Source organism: Lampris incognitus, chromosome 8 (genome assembly GCF_029633865.1).
Source record: "Lampris incognitus isolate fLamInc1 chromosome 8, fLamInc1.hap2, whole genome shotgun sequence".
Taxonomy (NCBI): Eukaryota; Metazoa; Chordata; class Actinopteri; order Lampriformes; family Lampridae; genus Lampris; species Lampris incognitus.
In genome coordinates this window covers 12,433,766-12,454,926 of record NC_079218.1, presented here as the reverse complement: position 1 = coordinate 12,454,926, position 21,161 = coordinate 12,433,766, and the positions used below count along the sequence as shown (strand labels likewise).

At 42.2% G+C, this 21,161-nt stretch overlaps 2 protein-coding genes across 2 annotated transcripts in view; one reads left to right on the top strand and one right to left on the bottom strand.

Moving 5' to 3' along the window:
* Positions 1-13,094, top strand: part of cfap70 (cilia and flagella associated protein 70) — a 44,497-nt gene extending 31,403 nt beyond the window's left edge. Inside the window, exons 18-26 of the mRNA XM_056285249.1 lie at positions 2,368-2,483; positions 3,290-3,493; positions 3,726-3,856; positions 7,213-7,365; positions 8,113-8,274; positions 11,896-11,985; positions 12,127-12,228; positions 12,482-12,529; positions 12,650-13,094. Of these exons, the coding sequence (XP_056141224.1) occupies positions 2,368-2,483; positions 3,290-3,493; positions 3,726-3,856; positions 7,213-7,365; positions 8,113-8,274; positions 11,896-11,985; positions 12,127-12,228; positions 12,482-12,529; positions 12,650-12,730 (1,087 nt within the window). The 3' untranslated portion in view covers positions 12,731-13,094. The remainder of the gene's footprint in view (positions 1-2,367; positions 2,484-3,289; positions 3,494-3,725; positions 3,857-7,212; positions 7,366-8,112; positions 8,275-11,895; positions 11,986-12,126; positions 12,229-12,481; positions 12,530-12,649) is intronic.
* A 188-nt stretch (positions 13,095-13,282) lies between these two features.
* Positions 13,283-20,563, bottom strand: zmat2 (zinc finger, matrin-type 2). The gene is made up of 6 exons (XM_056284876.1): positions 20,541-20,563; positions 18,166-18,259; positions 17,263-17,386; positions 16,985-17,058; positions 16,382-16,527; positions 13,283-15,675 (listed from the first exon to the last, which is right to left on the bottom strand). The coding sequence occupies exons 1-6, from the start codon at positions 20,556-20,558 to the stop codon at positions 15,532-15,534; spliced, it is 600 nt and encodes a 199-aa protein (XP_056140851.1). The 5' UTR covers positions 20,559-20,563; the 3' UTR covers positions 13,283-15,531.
* Positions 20,564-21,161: the final 598 nt, after the last annotated feature.

Below are 21,161 nucleotides of genomic sequence, written 5' to 3'. Positions count from 1 at the left end.
GGTGAAGCACTTGACACAACATCTGCTCCCAGAGTCACAGTGTGGTTTCAAGAAGAACAGGAGTACTGTGGATATGATTTTCACAGTAAGACAGCTACAAGAAAAGTGCCACAAACAACATCAAGACCTTTTCATGGCTTTTGTCGACCTCCCCAAAGCTTTTGACACTGTGAATCGAGCACTACTTTGGAAAATCCTGAGAAAGTTTGGCTGTCCAAGCAAATTTGTGAACATTCTATCACAATTCCATGATGGGATGATGGTAGGGGTGGCCATAAGAGGACAGGAATCGGCGCCCTTTAATGTATTCACTGGAGTGAGGCAGGGGTGTGTGCTGGCACTGGTACTCTTCAACATTTACCTCCTATGTGTCACAAACGTTTTTCATAAAGATCTGGAAGACAGTAGTGGGATCACAGTAGATTTTAGGCTAGATGGAAACCTCTTCAACATCCGAAGGTTCCAGGCAGCCACCAAGTTGTCTGCAATGGAGGTCCTTGAGCTGCAATACACTGATGACTGCGCTCTTGTAGCTCACACACCAGAAGACCTGCAAACTATCTTGCCGCAGTTGTGAATGCCTACAGCAGGCTGGGTCTATCAGTCAACACCAACAAGACTGAGGTGTTATGCCAATGGAGGTCCAGTCCCCCACCCACTATGCCTGTCTTCACTATAGAACACCAACCACTCTCAGTTGTTCCATCTCTCAAATACCTGGGCAGCATCCTTTCTGAGGGCTGCAACACCGATCACTAAACTCATAATAGAATCAAACAACCCTCTGTAGCCTTCAGCAAACTCCGATGTAAGGTCTTCCAAAACAAACACCTTCACCTGCACACCAAAATTGCCATTTACAAAGCCGTCTACATCACAACTCTCCTATACAGCTATGAAGCCTGGGTCACATACAGCTGCCACCTAAGGTTGCTGGAGCAGTTCCTCATTTAGAGTTTCAGTGAGTATTGATGCTGTTCCCCCACCTTTCCTACCTTCTCTATGGAAATGGTAAAACACATCATTTGTGGGACATGCTTCTTTTAAGCTTTGCTGGTGCACCCACATCCAACCAAGTCTCAGTGAGAAATAGTCAGCAATAAGGTCATTTATACAAAATGACTTTTTGGATAATGCCCTTGCATTAAAAACAGCCATATTTAATTTTAATGACATATGGGCTATGTTTTGATCAGCAGTTTCACAGAGTTGTGTATTTGATGTATAGAAGATTGTTCTTGCAGTGCTATTAGGTCTGTTTTTCAGACGAGGCAGGCATGCATTTGGTCCAGTGGCAATTACATTTATACTAGAGCATACATCACCAGTCTTAAAATGATAAAATTCATTAAAATGAACAGCTAATATTTATTGAGGCAACACCGTGTCTCTCAGCTGAAGCTGCTGAGAGACACAATCCATAAATGTAGGCATATGCAGCGAATCATGGGGATCATGTGGCGTGACCATGTTCCTCATGCTGAGATTCTTGCTAGGACAAATTGCAAGAGCATAGAAGCCACGGTCAGTGAACACCAACTGCGCTGGCTTGGGCATGTCATCAGGATACCTCAAGAACTCCTGTCACGTCAAGTCCTGTATGGACAGCTTCATCTGGGCTGCCGGTCTGCAGGTGGTCAGAAGAAGCGATACAAAGACCAGCTAAAAACATTGCTGAAGAAGTGTTGTGTATTGACCCCTTGAGACTGGAGCAAGCTGCCATCAATGGTTCCAACTGGCGACTGCCACAGAGGTATAGAATAGCTTGAAATGGAGAGGAATGTGAAAAAACAACAGAAATTACTAAGGAGACACACAACTATGCCTGCCCCCACTAACTCAGACTTCATTTGCCCAACATGCAATAAAACTTGTGGTACAAGAATTGGACTCTAAAGTCATCAAAGAACACACTGTTAATGAGGAGGGATGTCATCGTCGGGTTCGATGGACTACTAGCAAGCAAGCAAGGTACACTTGACCTAACACAACGCAGAGACCTTACTGGGGCTCACCGCCTGAAAGACAAGGTTACATTTACAGAACTAGAAATTTACTTTTACAGTCATAGTGTATATATATAATTTGTATTTTTTCTTATTTATGTGAAATAAAGTTGAAAGTTGAAATTTGTGTTGTATTGAAATGTACCTCCCATCTCTGTTATCTCTCAATGGAAGGTGCAGTCATACACCTCAATACTAAAATATCAATATTAAAAGTCTTCCCGTATGGGTGTGCCTGGAACAAGATCTTATTTACAACTAGGGCAGGTTGTGCATCTATTTTGACCTCCATGATATTAAATGGTTTGGAAAAACCCTGGTATACACAAAAAGTCAAAGGCCTTATGTCCACTCTCACCAGCTTGATGATATGTGGGATCCTAGAAGAGATGTCTGGACACTTTACAGAAGCTCAGACCTACTTGGAGAGAGCCACCTGCATTGACCCTTCCGCTGTGGTGGCCTGTACCCTCCTAGGTGGGTGCTGCAACACCAAACCAAAAAGCAGGAACCAACCAACACACAAACCACACCCCCTACTGCCAAATGGATTTCATGATTAAATACAGTATGGCATTATCCCATTGTCCTGCTAAGAGCATTTTTGTTATGGAATTGGAAAGTATTTCACATTTTTTGTTGGAATGAATTTGTTGCTAGTCTTGATCTTTGCCCTAGTACCTCTGTCCCAGCATCTCTAACCTTGTATTTTTGACCTAGCTTCTGGCCAAATTATGTTGGTGACCATAAGCAAGAAGTTCAAATGCAGGACAAACAGTATGATTTTGCGTAAAAATTAGACATTGTCAATAATCACTTTAGTTTGTGGGTTACCATTACAATGAGGTTTACAACTTTGATATAATGCATATTGGGCTTAATTAATTATATCCTACCTGCAGTTACTCTTGCCCATTAGTGTACTACAATTTATAATGTGCTTGAATAACATTTTAGAAAATAAATTGCTTAAAGCATGATCACTGATGAATAATGACAGCAGTCTTGAACTATGTACGTTGGTGTTTTTTTTTTTTTGACTGAATCGAACATTAATTTACAACCAGTCATTTAATGTTTAAATTGGGAAAAATGTACAATTGTTATTTCGCTTCAACATGCGGGGATGTTGTCTCAATATGTGTGATGCAAATCAAAGGGTCATAATGCTGAGCAGTGCAACATAAAGCAGGGCACTTGGTCACTCTGTTGAGTATTAATGCATGACAGGTGCATGATGTCTTCTACTATGGCTCCAGTGCAACCTTGTGTTTACTATCCAGGTCTGTTTCATGTGGGACAGAACAACTCAATCCAGGCAGAGAGATGTTTTCTGGAGGCTGGCAAGCAGCTGAGGGCCACCTTAGTGCCCAGTCCCACCTGTCTTGAGGCAGAACACTCAGCAGACAAGCCACAGCTGGAGGAGGCACAGCAGAGAGAAGAGGAAGTGTCAATGCCAGGTTGCAAACCTCTCAGTGTGAAGCCAGGTTAGGATCGGGAGGAGTTATCGAGGGATCAGAAATGATCACTGTTCTACTGTGTCAGCGCTGTATTTGTAAATGTGTTTCTAATCCAATGTTCGGTTGTGATTTCACTGAGTCTTAAACCATATTCATTAAACCAGAGTTTTATATGGTAGCAGTGAGCAGAACTCCCTATCAGGAGCCATTAGTCAGTCATTGTTTTCTCACCTTGTGAAGCTCTAAATTCCTCCTCCAGAGTGTGCAGAGCAGGAGGCAAAAGGAAAGAGGAGGCTGAGCAACTGGTGCCAAGAGGGCGCTCCACCCAGACTCAACACCACCATCTACATGGAGACAGCCCAGTTCCTGCTGCGCAACACAGCTCTGCAGGTAAAAGAAATAAAGAAACATAATGTAAAGCCATTTATCAGCTAATCTGGTTCTTTCACTGGTCAAATATGATTGAACCAATGGGGAAAAAGAACATTATTTTTGGTGTAGCTGTAATAGTGAAGTGCTGCAGTTGTTAACAGCATTTGGTTAGTGGTTGTTGGGCATTCCTCAGCATGTAAAATCTCCCTTTTTTAATGATTGTCTACGTGATGCTTCTGTATTATAAGAATTCTCTTCATAGCAATTGAGAATTAAGATTTTCTGGGGCAGGAGAAGCTGTGGAAAATGATCAATTTCAACAAGTATTTTGGAAATATCCTACCAATTGAGATGATGTGAAACTTTCATGATCCCTGTGGACAGATGAATTGTTGCAAGAATTTCAAGAAAATTTAGGAGAAATAGATATTCATCCAAAATAACAAAAATGAAGTAAAAATCAGGCATTGGAATAAGGTGAGAGTGATAACCAGAACATGTGAAACATGTCCGCATGTTCTTCAGCATTAGAACCTGCACACATCTGAACCTGAAAACATGTTGACAGGAACATGTAATGCAGGGGTTGGCAACCTATGACACGCGTGCCCACATTGGCACACGAGGCCTTTAACACAGGTACGCATTGCATTTCAATAAAAAGTCCTGGCCTGACGCGTTATCGCTTCTGTGTTGTGTCATTCTTTTGGCCAGCGTCTGTTCAGTTTCCCCAATGTACAAGTCACTGCAATCCTCCTGGCACTTAACAGTGTACACTATATTGCTCTGTTTGTGCCGGGGGACCCGATCCTTGGGGTGGACCAACTTCTGGTGCAGCGTGTTTTGGGATTTGAAAGCAACTGAGATGCTGTGCCAGAAGTTGGTTGTAGTTGGTTGTAGTCAGGCCAGGACTCCACAGTCTACATCCATCTACAGGCCAGTGGCTGTTCTTTCAGGGATGAGGATGTGCACATCCTTGATAGAGAGGAACAATGGTTTGAACAGAGAGTCAAAGATGGTTTGAAAGATGTTAAGAGGAAACTGGTCGATGGTTTCGATCGTTATGCAACTGTATTGTTTGTAAGAGAAGGGATTCCTGCCGTCAGTTTAGACTGAGGCTGTCACTTAGTTGAGTGATGAAACGTGTCTGTCAGTAAACGTTGTATCCAGATGAACTGATTCAACCTTCTTTGATTTTCTTACCTGGATTATTGAGCATGCATCAAGACATTGTGTGTCAAACTTCAAGTGTAAAACGTCATTTTGAAAAACAGCACGAGAAAAACGTCGAAGATAAGGCTGATACAGCTGAATCAATCCAGAGGGCAGTGGCCCAGTATGGGAAGCAAAGCACCGTGTTCACAAACCTGATGTGCCGCCAAAAACCAAGCTACAGAGGGCAGCTATAAAGTCGTACAGTGCATTGCTTAACACGGGAGGCCATTCTCCGATGGAGAACCATATAAAGGAGGCTTTCCTCGGCAGTTCGCAGGTCATATTTGATGGGTTACCAAACAAAGACACCAACAGGTCATCAACAGGACCAAAGAAATGCCTGTAGAGAGACGCATTGCACACATGGCTGAATACGTAAGACACCAGCAAACTCCAGCATGACAAATACGTAGCTCTTAATGACAGTGTGGATGTAAACGTAGTTCTACATCTAGCTGTGGTTACCAGATATGGCAACAAACAAGGGTTGCACTAAATCAGTAAGCTTGAAATGATTATCTTTTGTGCCCCAGTAATTTTCATACATTTGCACAAATAATAATAAGTGTGTGTGTGTGTGTGTGTGTGTGTGTGTGTGTGTGTGTGTGTGTGTGTGTGTGTGTGTGTGTGTGTGTGTGTGTGTGTGTGTGTGTGTGTGTGTGTGTGTGTGTGTGTGTGTCTGTATGTATGTAGCGCGCAGATCTTTTGGCATGCAGAATCTAGACAAGGAGACAAGCTGTAGCAATAAATAAATAACTAGATAAATGTTCATTATAAAAATTAACTGGCACTCGGGTCTGTAATTTTTTTTTTTACTTTGTAAAGTGGCACAGGACATACAAAAGTTTGCCAACCCCTGATGTAATGTCAAGTCAAGTCAATTTTATTTGTATAGCCCAATATCACAAGTTACAAATTTGCCTCAGTGAGCTTTACAGCAACACAACATCCTGTCCTTAGACTCTCACATTGGATAAGGAACAACTCCCTAAAAAAAACCTTTAACAAGGAGAAAAAAATAGGAAGAAACCTCCGGGAGAGCAACAGAGGAGGGATCTCTCTCCCAAGACGGACAACGTGCAATGGATGTTGTGTTTGCACAATTTACACAATGCAACACTGAAAGAGGATAACAGAATTGTAATGGAATTATAAGATATTCAAGAATATGATGAGGAGGATGCCAAGCAGTGTCCAGATGCCACTGGAACAGCTCAGGACCTGAGCCATGCAACCACCGTCACCATGGAGACCTGACAGGAGGACAGACTACCCATGCACACAAGAGAGACTCACATCACACCTTTCACACACATGGGAGAGAGACAAGAAAAACATGTCACACATCTTAGTGAGAGAGGGATATAACACTGAAACAGGATAACAAAATTATATGGATTTATAAGATATGTAACAAAATGTGGGCAGCACTAGGCACAGTGGTTAGTGCGATCGCCTCACAACAAGAAGTTTCTGGGTTCAAGCCCCAGGGTTGTCCTACCTTGGGGGTCGTCCTCTGTGTGGAGTTTGTATGTTCTTCCCGTGTCTGCGTGGGTTTCCCCCGGATGCTCAGGTTTCCTCCTACAGTCCAAAGACATGTAGGTCAGGTGAATCAGCCGTACTAAATTGCCCCTAGGTGTGTGTGTGTGTGTGTGTTGGCCCTGTGTGATGGCCTGGTGGCCTGTCCAGGGTATCTCCCCGCCTGCCGCCCAATGACTGCTGGGATAGGCTCCAGCATCCCCATGACCCTGAGAGCAGGATAAGCGGTTCAGCTAATGGATGGATGGATAAAAAAATTGTGATGAGGAGGATGCCAAGCAGTGTCCAGGTGGCAACCACCATCACCATGGAGACCTGGGAGGAGGACAGACAACACGTGCACACAGGGGAGACTCACATCACACCATTCACATTGACAGAAGAATAGAAAGGAGAAGACATCATTCGGAGAGAGAAAAGACATGTGAAAGAAGAGAACAGTTTGTAATAGTCAATAATCTATATTCTATAATCTTGTCAGCAGAACAGTGCTTGGTAAATTCATTGAGACAGAAACCAACCCACCATGCAGTACAGGTTGTATTGCATGTAACAAGTGTAGACGTTCAGAAGATGGATGTTGTATCAACAAAGACGCTGACATGTTCTGGTACCTGCAGGTGGCAGAGAGAGCTCTTTCCCAGGAGCTGCTGTGCTCAGATGGAGGCCCCAGCATCTCCTACCACCTCGCTCTGGCAAGGTTGCAGCTGCTTAGGAAAGATTACCGCAGTGCTGCCACCAGCCTCGAGGAGGTGCTACACCACAACTCACAGGTAGGCAAATCCAGGTAGCGTCGGATCTAAACGTTAAGTGACTGCATGGGTCTGCATTGTCCCTGTATTTCAGTCTTTTGGAAGCCCTGCTGCCCCTGTATCATGTGTGTCATGATGTACTGTGCAGTCACGCAGGCTGTCAATATATGTGTCCCAGTGTCTTCGAGACAACTCCCTGTACTTTTACTGTACTTGGCAGTTGAGGTGTCTCTGATAAAGATTGCATCTGTGCATTCCAGGTTTTCAATGATGAAATATCATCTTATTTAGGTTTCATAGTAAGATACATAGTTGGCAAATCTTAGTACTTGCTAGGTGAAACTACTGAAACAAATAGCTGCAGCAGACAGACACAGCAGCTTAAATCCACTAACAGTTGGTGTGGTGATTTAGCTGGGGTAGTTTTCATTGGGGTAAGGAAATGTAAAAAAAAAAAAACTATAAACAAAGCATTTAAATATTCTCTATTTTTTATGGGGGGAGGCAGGAACAAGAAATAAATCAGTAAGTTTTCAACTGTTTCAAACTATGCTGTGTTGGTTACATAATACAAGTGACCTGGATAACCTCCTCAAATCTCCTCAAATCCACATGATCCAAATAATCTTTTTTTCTTTTCTTTTTTTAAAAAAAAGGTTCGATTTAACTTATTGGACTCCATTTTCTGATCCTTATCAAAGTAAACTGTTTCCCAAATAAAATTAATCTCTGCTTGTCTTAACATTTGTGATTGTGTACATACCGTAGGAGGCGGATGTGTGGGCTCTGTATGGTCACTGTCACTACCTGGCTGAGGAGTTCAGGGAGGCCCAGATGTGCTATGAGAGGGCCCTGGTCCAGCAGCAGGAGCCGTCAGAAACACACTCCATCTACCTGCGCCTAGGATCCATCTACCTCCAGGAGCGAGAGGTGAGACTGTCATACCTGCAGTGCAAATGACTATTTTGTTCTGTTTTAAATAAGGAGTAAATGGAAAGTTGTGACCAATTTCCTCATCAGTTTTTAATATTCACCAGCTGGGAGGTTTTTTTTTAAAACATATAAACGATCTAATACGTGGTCACATGTTAGTTAGCTTATCAAGAGTTTATCCAGAATAAGTCCAAATGAAAAAAGAGCAATTTATGTATATGTTATTTCCACCATTAATACATTTTCACCAGCTTCATTCCTGATATTCATACTTAACAGAAATAATCCCCAGTTTGCATTTTTTTGGTAGATGTTGTTTAACTTTCAATCCCTTCATGCAAAACTCGGAAAATAATTTTTTACCTTCCACATTTGTGGGGACGGAATTGGTTTTTCCACCCTGCACCAGAAATTAAATGTCTCGTAATTGAAATCAGAGGTCATGTGTGACTTGGAAATTCAGGTTTATGGACAATGTGTTGTATTGAAACAGTCTGATTGAAGACACCAGCTGTTCTTCAACATTGTACACAAACATCAAGTCAAGTCAAATGACTCTGCTGAGTTCTTTCCAAGACTGCAATTACAGTTACAAACATTATGGGATAAAAATATTTTAAACACTAAGAGTATCTTTACCAGCAAGGTCACCACAAAGCCCCACATGGATTTTCTGATCCAGGGAGAACAAGATTTTTCTGTGGAGATTTTCCTCATCTGATTCGAGGGTTTAAGGATAGAGGGTATTGGCCATCATCAGTTATTGTATCTACCTGTTTCTGTGTGGATGTAAATCCCTCTTGGACTGGAAATGTGATGAAGGGCTAAACTGGACTTGAATGGGAAAATGTTCTCAGATGTAAAACACCTACGGCACCCATAACAGAAATCTACAGATATAATAAATTCTAAAAAGCCTGTCCTGTCGCAACAAATCTAGTTACACGTTGCTTCTTTCAGTTATAGAGAATGTACAGTAATTTTTTAACACGTTAAGCCTATCTAAAGCCTTCCTTTGGGACTTCCTGAAAATTTAAACGATAGCTCACTCTTAAAATGAAGATTCTGTCATTATCTACTCACCCTCATGCCAGTAGAAACTTGGATTAGCGTTCTGTTTCCGTACACTGAAGGAATTAGCCAACAAAAAGTCAGTGGCTTTCTTCCAAACAATTGCAGTGAATGGTTGCCAGTTTATTAGAGTTCCAAAAATGACCATTAAAGTAGTTTTACCGCTTGTGAAGCAAAATCCAAGTCTACTAAATTCATACAATAGCTCTATGAGTGGAAAAACAGTGAAATCTAAACCATTATTTCCTGCAAGTCGTCCCTTGCTGTCAAAATGTTCACACTTCCTCACACCCAATCCTTGGACGGACATGTTTGCATTCACGTTCCACCTGTTTACACTCCTACCAGAGAATATTCACTTCACCGCAACAAATGACAAGCATGTAAATCTTACTCCTGATAAAAAAAACTATTTTATTTGATTGTATTATGGTCAAATAACATAAGACTTCACCCCATGGACCCACCACCTGTGGGGATGAGCATTGGGGTAGGGTGCAATGCAGGCAGGGCGGCAGGCAAAGGTGGGGACCAGGGCGTGCTGACTTCTGACATCACAGACTGGTCCTCGCAACGTGGAATGTCCCCTCTCTGGTAGGGAAGGAGCCTGAGCTGGTGCGGGAGTTGGAGCGGTACCAACTAGATATAGTTGGGCTCACCTCCACACATAGCATGGGCTCTGGTACCAAATTCCTGGAAAGGGGCTGGACTCTTCTTTTCCGGAGCTGGCCAAGGTGACAGGCACTGGGAGGGTGTGGGGATACTCACAAGTCCCCGATTGAGCGCTGCCGTGTTTGAGTTGTCCCCAAGGAATGACAGGGTTGCCTCTATATGACTGCAAGTTGCTGGGGGGAAGGCTCTGACTGTTGTGTGTGGACTGAATAGCAGTTTGGAATATCCGGCCTTCTTGGAGTCTCTGGCTGGTGTCCTGGATAGGGTTCCACCTGGGGACTTTATAGTACTGCTGGGGGACTTCAACACTCATGTGGCCAATGATGGAGAAACTTGGAGGGGCGTGATTGGAAGGAATGACCTCCCTGACTGGAACCCAAGCAGTGCCTTGTTATTGGACTTCTGTGCGAGTAATGGATGGCCATAACAAACACCATGTTCGAACATAAGGTAGTTCATAAGTGAACTTGGTAGCGGAACACCTTATGCTGAAGATCGATGATAGACTTTGTGGTTGTATCATCAGATCTGCGGCCATATGTTTTGGACACTGAGGGGGGAAGAGAGGAGCAGAGCTTTCAACTAATCACCACCTAGTGGTGAGTTGGATCAGAAGGCGGGGAAGGCTGTCCAGTCTTCACCTTGAATGATGCTATCCTTCGTCCTATCCTCAATGCCTTATGTTACCTCCGGCTTGGTCGGGCGTCCCTACAAACACAATTGGCTATGTCTGCGGGTGGGAAGCTGGATGTGGGTATGTGTCCTGGTCGCTGAACTAGCGCCTCCTCTGGTCAGTCAGGGCACCTGTTTGGGGGGGGGGCTGGGGGGAATAGTGTGATCCTCCCATGCACGACATCCTCCTGGCGAAACTCCTTACTCTCAGGTGAAAAGAAACAGCTGGCGACTCCAACTCCACGTGTTGGAGGAGACATGGTAGTCTGCAGCCCTCTCCGGATCGGCAGAGGGAGTGTAGCAGTAACCAGGATGGCCAAGTACAATTGGGAGAAAAATCAAAAAGAAAGAAAGAAAGAAGAAAGCCACTTTATTTTATAGTTTTATAGGTTACAATGACATTTATTTTCTGCATTTAACCCATCCTACTGTATAAGAGCTGCAGTGCCTGGGGACCAACTCCAGTTCTTTCCATTGCCTTGGTCAGGGGCACAGACAGGAGTATTAACCTAATATACATGTCTTTTTTATGGTGTGAAGAAACCAGAGCACCTGGAGGAAACCCACGCAGACATGGGGAGAACATACAAAGTATAAATGGTGGTTAAATTCCCAGTCAATTTAGACAGTGGTTACTGAGTGTTCTGGTCATATTAACCAATGAAAGCAATCGGCTTCTTGGATTGACTGTGTTCATGTAATCAGGTGGTTTCAGAGAGATTGTTTCATCTGTCCTCTTTCACTCTTACCAACAACCAATCACAACACAATACTTGCTGAGAACCCAATGAAAATAGATAGTTCTTGTCCTATGAGACAGAACTGGTTTATGACTCGGTTGTTTGAAAAGAAAAGATTGTTTGAAAGAAATGGTAGCACGATGGCGCAGTGGTTAGCGTGGTCGCCTCACAGCAAGAAGGTCCTGGGTTTGAGCCCTGGGGTAGTCCAACCTTGGGGGTCATTCCCAAGGGTCGGATAATGGATGTTTGAAAGAAGGCTGCTCTGATATTTTTTTTTGATATCTCACTCAGTGCTGTATTGAAACAAAGCACCTATCCAGGTTTCCACTGTCATGAGGGAGAGTAGATAATGATATAGTTTTTATTTTGGGGGTGAAGTATCCCTTGAATTTCTTTTAAATCCTCTATTTCCCTGTTATATCATGTAGCTACAGTTAGTATGTTTCAACTTGTAAATTTGCAGTTTGAGAGTGCCAGAGTCATCTACCTGCGTGCCTGCGGGAGTTCACCTTCTTGTCTCACTTGGCTGGGACTCGGCATTGCCTGTTACCAGGTAACACACACCTCACTCTCTCCTTGTTTTGTGGCCAAACCAATCAGGCTAGGATTCCCAACAGCATATGGAGACAGAGTTGTTCCATTTGACCAGCATAGGCAGTGTTGTAACGTGTTAAGATGGTTTGTGTGTGTATAGCTTGAGAGGCTGGGTGATGCTGAAGAGGCGTTGGTGGAGGCCAGCTCGTTGAACAACATGAACCCAGAGGTCTGGGGTTACCTGGCTCTGGTCTACCTCAAGGTTGGTTATTCACACAAATGTCCCTTTAATCTTTATCTGGAGAAAGTATGTTTAGCACCAATAACTGAGAATTGCCCGGTACAACCACCGAGCAGGTGAGTGGGGGGTCTCTTGTTACTCAAGGGCAGCTCACCAGCATTTAAACAGAAAGAGAATATTACTTGCTGCTTTTCTCTGTCCGGTGTTGTGGTAATTCCGGGGCACAAAATTGTGACTCTGAACATAGACCACCAGTCTCACACCTCTTTTTCAGTCTGGCAGGAAGGCAGAAGCAGAACAGTCTTATAAATATGTTGTTAAGGTAAGCTAGAAAGCTATTCTTCTCTTGGTGTTATCAGAATCAGAATACTTTATGAAGGCACATTTACAACCTGCATGTTGACTATAAGGTAAAATGACAATTGTGTGGTTCTCTGTCCAGCTGAACCTCCAGAAGGAACCCCTTCTTCGGGAGATCAGAGAACTACAGGACCGTCTCGGCTTTGGGGATCCATCTTTCTGAACAGACCATCAGGCTCTGGTTTTAATTTTACGTCAAAGCTTAAAATTAATGTTTTTAAAGAAAAATGAACGAGATGCTGTTTATGGACTCGGTGTCTCACTCAAAGGTGTTGCTCACAAAGTAAGGCAGGGGTTTCATAAAACCTTAATAGAAAATTAGGATAAACGAATCTTTGATGGAAATCACCATTCACCCCAAAGCTTCTCTGCAGCTCAAAGACCTCCTGATGTTCTTAAACCTGGAGAAAGATTAAGTACAACCTGAGGGGGTCATCTGGAAAACTGCAGTCTGTTTGGGGCCCTTTGATTAATTACATAATTTAATTAGACACTACAGGACAATGAGGCACTCACCATTGATACACAGTCAATGCATGTCATTACCTTTCAAATCATGTAGTGTTGTCATTTATGTGTTTTGTTTTATTATTCACTGTGTTAAGAAGGAAGGATTGGTTATTTGTTATTCATTCCTTTTTTATTGTATTTGTAGAAATTTTATGTGGGACCAGGGTTGAGGAAGAGGGGTTAAAATCTAAAAAAAACAAGTCCTTAATGTTCATTGTACCTTTATAAAAATAACCTTTGAAAAGGATCAGAAATTAATTGTACAACTGTTAAAAGTCCACATTTTATTTAATGAACAGCTCCAGTCTGTGGTGTGTAGCGCAAATCCTCACCTGAAGGCAAAACACAGGTCTGGACCAGACTATCACTCAGAACAAATACAAGAATGAGTTGTGTTGTAATGGTCAGCCTTCAGTCAGATGTCCCTGGAAACACACTAGACTTCATTTCTAAGCACTCAATGACAGAAATTATCAAAAAAAGAAAACCATCCCAGGGCTTGCCATGTTTACCTGACAAAGGAAGTGGTGATGACTACAGTTAGCCTGAACATACAATACTGGTGGTCACTCATTAGCATAACATTTTTAAGTTGCGTGGATAAGAAAAAAAGGCAAATAAATCCAGGGTAAATTGAAAGTAAAACAGTACTTCAACTTCAACCAAACTTTAGTAAAACTTACCTACAGCGAGTAGAGAAGTCTGGTTTATAGTTTAAAAATTTTAAACTAACATTTTCCACAGATATCTAGTTTGGATTTGGTGTAACAGATTTATACATCCCATAATTATAAAAAAATGATCAGTGTGCTTCCCACAGGCAACCAATGTAAAAATATTAGTACGACAGCAACAGAAGAGGAAAATAATCCTCAAACATAGATAGAAGGAATCCTTTTGATGCAACACATCAAATCAAAATGTATTCAAATGACATCTAAAAGAACGAGACACTAGTGTGCTGCAAAAACTGAAATCCATTAATATAGGATTACACCAAGACGGTCCAGATTTGAGTGAAGCTTGTTGTAAGAAAACATCAGTGTTGCACTTCGAAGTCTCACAAATTAATGGCATTACATTCCAACCAATACTTCTAAAAAGATCCTTTCATAGCAAAGCCTGTGTGTATCTCCAGATAGTCTGCTTTTCAGCCAGCTGTGGTTGGACTGAGGAAGGGTTTAGAGTGAAAGGATGGACTGAGGAAAGGTTTAGAGTGAAAGGATGGACTGAGGAAAGGTTTAGAGTGAAAGGATGGACTGAGGAAGGGTTTAGAGTGAAAAGACATCTGTTCTTGGGGCCAATTCCTCCTTTAACATCAGTGGTACATCACTGGCAGCCGTCCGACATTTCACTGGTATATATTGAGGCAGGCTAGCTCAAGCCTGTTAGCCCTTACTTAACAAGACTCTAGAACTAACTAGTCCCAGGTCCAGGATAAATTAGGGTTTAGAAGGCTTGTGGTAGAAGAGTTGGACTGGTCAGCAGATTTCAGGGAATTAAATTGTGTTTGGGTTGAAGCAGGGATTCTTCTCTCCAGCCTGACAACTCAATTGAGGCCTATACAGCCAATGTCTTGATATGTCAGATGTAAGCCAACAAAACGCCAAGCAGCAAACCTCTCCCTGCTAATATGCTAATATATGCTAATATGCTGGCAGTGAATATTTGTTTTAATATTAGGCCAAAACAATGCGAACCTGCCGTTTTATACAAGAAAACTAAAAATCAGCAGATCCCTTTGACAGAAGTTTTGTCTGGTGAGGAAGCTTGACCTGGTTGGTTCTGGACTAGCAGAGCATCAGGACTGGTGGTTGACCTCAATCAACAGAATGATCCATATGCCAGAGAAATAATCTCTGAAGGCTAGAAAACACAAGAGTAAAACCTTAACATGTTCAATGAAACAAACAGGGATGCATTAACTATACCATTATTGGATAATGGGTAGATATTAGCTCAAACCTGGGACATACCAGATACCAAACAGCATGTGTACAATCTCAAAAACACAGCAGTTTCATATTCTTTCATGTTTCCAGGAAAAATTAAGTCCACAATTAGGAAATCAAATTTTCTCTCCATTTATCCAAATGAACCTAAACCAATGGTCTCCATTTGCTCAGTAAGAAAATAAAAATGATGGATTGGATTCTTAGCACTGATTGACTGAAGGTTTAGTTTAAAAGGAGTGGTCGAGGGAGGAGGTTGCCACCAAATGCTGCTGGACAGTCAGTCTACCAGCCAATTGGGCAGGTAAGCAGCTCTCGTGTACATTTTGATGGGTGAAAAAGAAAAAGAAGAGCGACTGTTGACATTTGAGATATGTCATGGCCAGTGGACCAGAAGAAAAAGCCAGTTTCCTGCCCTGTGAGTGGTATGGGTGCATCCGAACACAAGAGTCCTCTTTAGGCTGGATCTCTGAAGAGGAGAGCCAGTCTGTGGGAATCTGAATCAATGGCTCTTCTTAGAGGAGCCAAACCCTGAAAAGCCCATGACGGCTGCCATCTCATCATCCTCCTCAAAGTCCACATCCTCCTCAGCCCTCCTCTTCCTTTCCCGCTGTTTCTCCTTCTTATATGCCTTAGCTTTCTCCTCCTGTGGACACACAAGTTTCTGGTCTTGTTAATTCTCCTCATTCTCAGGTAAGCACAACACACAATGAAACACTCACTGGAATCAATTCCTGGAAACTCTCTTAAAAACAAAAACGGAAAAAAAAAACAGATTCTCTAGTGATGTCATTCTTTGGTTCATCATTTACAGGTGACCATAACTGCCTGGATATATATTGAGATCACAGTTACTAAGGACTCCAATGCAGTCAAGTGCTGTACCCTCAATGCTGACCCTCATTATACTTCTGTTGGCTGTAGAAACTTTAAAGGATATAGGTTTACTTTTTTTAACCCATACATTATTAAAAGTGCTGTTGAGCATCAAACAAAATTGTACAGACAAAAACTGCCAGACTGCAGGACTTCCTGCTCTCATAAGTGCAGAAGTTTACAGTTCAAAAATAAAAGGAGGATGTATGACTATGAGCTTCTGGTTTTGAAAAAGGAGATATAGCATGGTTTCTGAAGGCTTTAACATTTGCTCCCATTGGTCTGTGTTGAAACCCAGCGTAATGATTCAGCAAAGTGTGAAGTTTCTCAACTACTGTCGGTGTGATTCTAAACGATGCCAGATGTTTTAATAAGGTCTGGATTAAAATAGGAAAAAAAGTGGCCTTATCCTTGTAGTTCAGGGAGTTCTGAACACAGCCTTCTCATTGCTTCACCATCACAGGAAGACATCTCACCTCCTCCCGGAGCTCCTTCATGCGCTCCTCAAAGTCATATTCCTTCTGCTTCTCTTCCATCTTCTTCTTGTTCACCTCAAAGCGTTTCTTCACCTGGTCCAGTGAGGAGCGCTCCACGCGCATCGACATGCCCAGGTTCCTCTGGTCTGCAGGGAGGCAACCCACACCCACATTAGCTACTAGCCCAGTTCATGCAGGGGTTTTAAGTCTCGCAGCAAAAGAGCGCTCTAGTTTAAGTCCAGAAACCCGGAAGTTAGTTAAATATGTACATGTCATATTTAATATTCACAATAATGCAGAAAAGCACAAGACTAATACCCCTTTCACACTGGCCAAAAACCCCACGAATGTCCGCCTTTGGTCAATGTAAAAAGGAGGATGTTAGCAGGTTTTTTTGGCCAGTGTGAAAGGGGTATAAGGTGCCTGTTAAATTAAATCTTTGTTATTAAAAGAAAATTTGTAGATGCCGATATCTATGAGAATTAAAAATTAGCTTATGACATGAGAGAAAGTGTAGGCAGAGAAGTTGGCCCTGACATTAAAAACCAGTGAGCAAAGTGCCAGTCTTTTTCTGAGGACCAGCTGGCTCCTGTCTGTACTCACGTTTTTTTCCATTGATATGGTCCAGGAAGTTGATGGAGTCTTTCACAACACAGTCACAGACGTTACAGTAGTAGCTGGCAGACGGAGAGAGAAAAAGTGAAAGATGCAGGTCAGACACTCAGAACTGAAACTCCTGTCTTTGAAATAATATGAGCAGGTTTTCATTTTAGTCCTGTTTAACTCTGGCTAATTGTCTATAAACAGTAATTGCGAGCAAACTTCCTCAGAGGTGCCAAGCCAATGTCATGTGTGAGCAGGTGAATGAAGGAGTGCAGTACCCGCCCATTTCCGCCTGGGGCGTCGTCTTCGTGATAACGATGGTCTTCCCCAGTTTGGACTCCAGGTCCACTTTGTAGTCTCTGTGACGCAAGAGCTCCCGCTTGACTGGCGGCACCGGCTTGCCTGGTGAACCAGAAAATGTATATACTTATATAAAGTTTGGTAAACAGAATGTTAATTAGTCTTTGAAAAAAATATAAATTAAAAAAAAAACATCATTTTAAGTAAGGCAAACAATACTAATGATGTTGTTCATCTCTTTAAATCACAAGAATGAGATGCACTGTAAAGATGATGTGAACTTGTGGTGGTGTGGTAGAATATCTTTAAACAGAGAAACAAATAGAAGCAAATACAGCAAAAAAGTAAGCCTTTCCAGAACGCCTTATACAACAAACAAGAAGTGCCAATGAGGGAGAAAGTGTGAGGAAAAAAGAGAAGATGAAAGAAGGGGGTAGAGGGATGAGAAGAACAGAGGACAGAAACAAATAGAAAGAGGGGAATATGGGAGGAGGAAGGCAGAAATGGCTTTGTTCATGCTACATAGACAACCTATGATTCAACCCTTCTCAGATGGAAGTTAAAATAATTTAAACAATTAATTTGACAACAATTTTAACAAAAAGTGTGGAGAAATTTTCAAATCATCAAAAAAATTTCCTGGCAGTTGGTCTTGAGTTTGAAAAGCATATCCTGTGTGGAAATGTGCTTTATTTAACTTCAGTTTTTAGCAAAAAAAATAAAAATAAAATAAAATGTATGCAACGCTCCAAGATGTAATGTTTGGAAAAAGTCAACGCTGAGTTGAACTGTATGGTGTTTGGTCTGCAAATTTAGCAATCTTAGAAGACTCCTGTGCTTCTTTTCTGAAATGGGTCATTAAATGATATCAGACTCTTTACCATCTTTCTTCTCTCTCTCCTCGTTGAGTCGTTTCTGAGCCAGCTGTTCATACTCATCTTTGTCCCACTTCCGACGAAAGTCATTTTTACTGGACTGCAGACAACGGGAGACAGACAGTTTCATGAGTTAACTTAGTGAAACAGAATGATGGGAACACTGGCAAAAGAATAAAAAATGGTGAGGATGTCTCAACTAGTATGGGTGTGTTCAAAAAAAACCCAAAGGAAACACTACAATACTTAAGACCAGAAAAAGGGTATGCCAATTAATAAAATGGAAACTGAACTGCATATTCTGTAGTTTCTACTACAAATTGTCAAATAGCACTGTAGCCCTGTCATTTGTTTTAAGGGGTAATTGGGCCTGAACCTTGTATGTCGTCAACAAATATGTTGACTCAAACCATGAGGAAATTCTTTACTCTTAAGTATTTCCAGATTAAAAAAAAAAATTTTTTTAAAGTATCATCACCAGCCACTCAGGGTCAAGTATGACTGTCCTCTTTCTGGGTCCTTCTGAGTCTTCAGGTGGGCATACAGGCCAATCCTGGAGTTGCATAATGGGAGGATGTTTGCGCGTGACAGCTTTTTACATGGAATGGCTGATGCACCTGCAGCCACCACACGGTCCTTGGCAGGGGGTGGCCAGAGTCCAATGGCATGGAGAACCAAGATGTTTGGGGACCACCCTCTGTTGCAGCCTTCATCCGCCTTCAATGCCGCTGTGACCTGGAGACATCTTCCACCAGTTCCGCCATTGAGGACTTTATTGGATTGAACTTCATCTGGAACCACCCCCTTGACCTAGCCACCATGGGTGACCCTACCAGGAGCCAAGCTCTGGACGGCATAGCTCTTGGGATGTTTAGTACAAGCAAGCTTTTCACCACAGCAAGGTGGCGATCCAGAAGTAAAAAGTATCCCTTTTGTTCAAAAATCAGTTTTATGAGGCACCCCGGTGGCTCACCTGGTAGAGCGTGTGCCACATAAGGCTGAGTCCTTACAGCAGCGGCCTGGGTTCGAATCCAGCCCAGGCCCTCTGCTGCATGTCATCCCTTCTCTCCCCTCTGCCTTTCCCCCCTCTCTCTCTCTCTCTCTCTCTCAACTATCACAATCAAATAAAGGTGGAATATGTAACAATTTTTTATTTTTTTATTTCAAAAATCAATTTAATTTCATACACTTCAAATAGTGGCCATCTCATCTCAACCATTCTTGGAGAAACTTTAAGTGGTCACATCAGTAAAACTAAAGCATGATCTCACAGACTCTAAATTTAAATTAACTTAAACTTTTTGCTAACAGAGCATTTCACCTACTAATATATAACACATCAGCTTTGAATTGCGCTTTGCTAAATACTCAAAAACATTTTACATCAGAACGTAAAACATCACGAGTGCAAAACAGCATACTTGTAGCTCAGTGTTTATTTGACCCTGTGCAACTATCATCATCATCATCACTATCATTATTAAGACTTTACAACCAGAAACAAATGTACTTTGATTTAACACTAAACTATGGGATGGTAATCATCAGTAAGAAAGTTTTAGCCCTTGTTAGTTCTCTACTAAATCCCTAAAATTTGTGGTTTAAGGGGGCACAGTGATTTAGTGTTTAACGTTATCACCTAACAGTAAGTGTCCCGGGTTTCAACGTCAGTCAATCAGTGTCGCATTTACATGTTCTCCTTATGTATGTGTGGGTTTCCTTCCACAGTCAAAAGACACACGTTGGGTAATCTGAAATATCTAACTTGGTGTGAATGATGTATCAGTGTCCTGTGATGGACTGGTGACCTGACCAGTCTTAAACCCCCACTACCCTAAACTGGATTTAACAGGTATGTACAGGTTATCGCATGGGAGTAAAAGATGGATGGAGGGGATGTGGATGGTGAATATAGATAATTTATGGGAAAATAAGATGGATGGACGGATGTGTAACGTTATAGATGATGGTTTATCAATGACATAAGTAACGGAGTTGGCGCTTTCGCCTGTTCATTGGTGATTTTGCTCCGATATGAAATCGATCATTATTACTACTACACACAGCTTGATGCTTTACGAAATTATTTATCGGGATTATATAGCTGATCTGTATTTTTACTCATTTTAAAATTGGAAGATCCCCTTTGTTAGTTAGCTAACTGTTAACCAGACGGCTAACGTTCTCGCTTAACCTGTATGGCGTTAAACCTGCAGTCCCGACTTGGGCGTCGTTTGTAACTGTGACCGGTCATTTGGTGGACGTCTTAGCTGTTAAACGAACTCTTTGGGTTATCAAAACAGAACGTGAACAATCGCCGGTTCCGCTTGAACGTACCGTTCACTTTAAAAACAAACACAAACATTTTTTCAGACACTTACCCCGCTGCCAGACGCCATCTTGTTTGTCACGAAACGCAATACGACTATCGTAAAATGTTGATACCTGTCGCAAAAAATGTTGGCACGTCAGACGCCCTCCTGCGCGGAGTGTTCGCTGTTGCTGTTTTGTAGCGTCACCTTTTATTTCTTTAACAGGACAAAAGCGTCGCGCTACATCCGTAAAAAGCAATAGCTTATTGCCACGTGTGATACTTGTATGTCTTATTTTCATGGCTTCATTCATTTGACTAGCCACGTATAAAATAGTATTCACAAACTTTCGTGTTACAGCCTTCAGAATATCATCTAAATTGGACAAACGCCGTAGTGTTTATCGACATGGCCAGTCGAGCTCAGTCTTAATTTAAAGGACACAGGCAGCGGTTAATTAAAATACCGTTATCCTTGTCACCTAAATATTAGAGCGAATCCGGGGGACAACGCAACCACAGGAACTGCCGCGGCCGGGACGCGAACCCGTATCACCCGCACCGCAGGAGGCATCGCTAACCGCTAGACTAGAAGATTAGACTCGCCGGCCAGCGGCGAGCGTGTCCACTTATCCATGCCCGTTACAATAATCATAATATGTTTAATTAACACTTGCACGTGCGAGCCTAA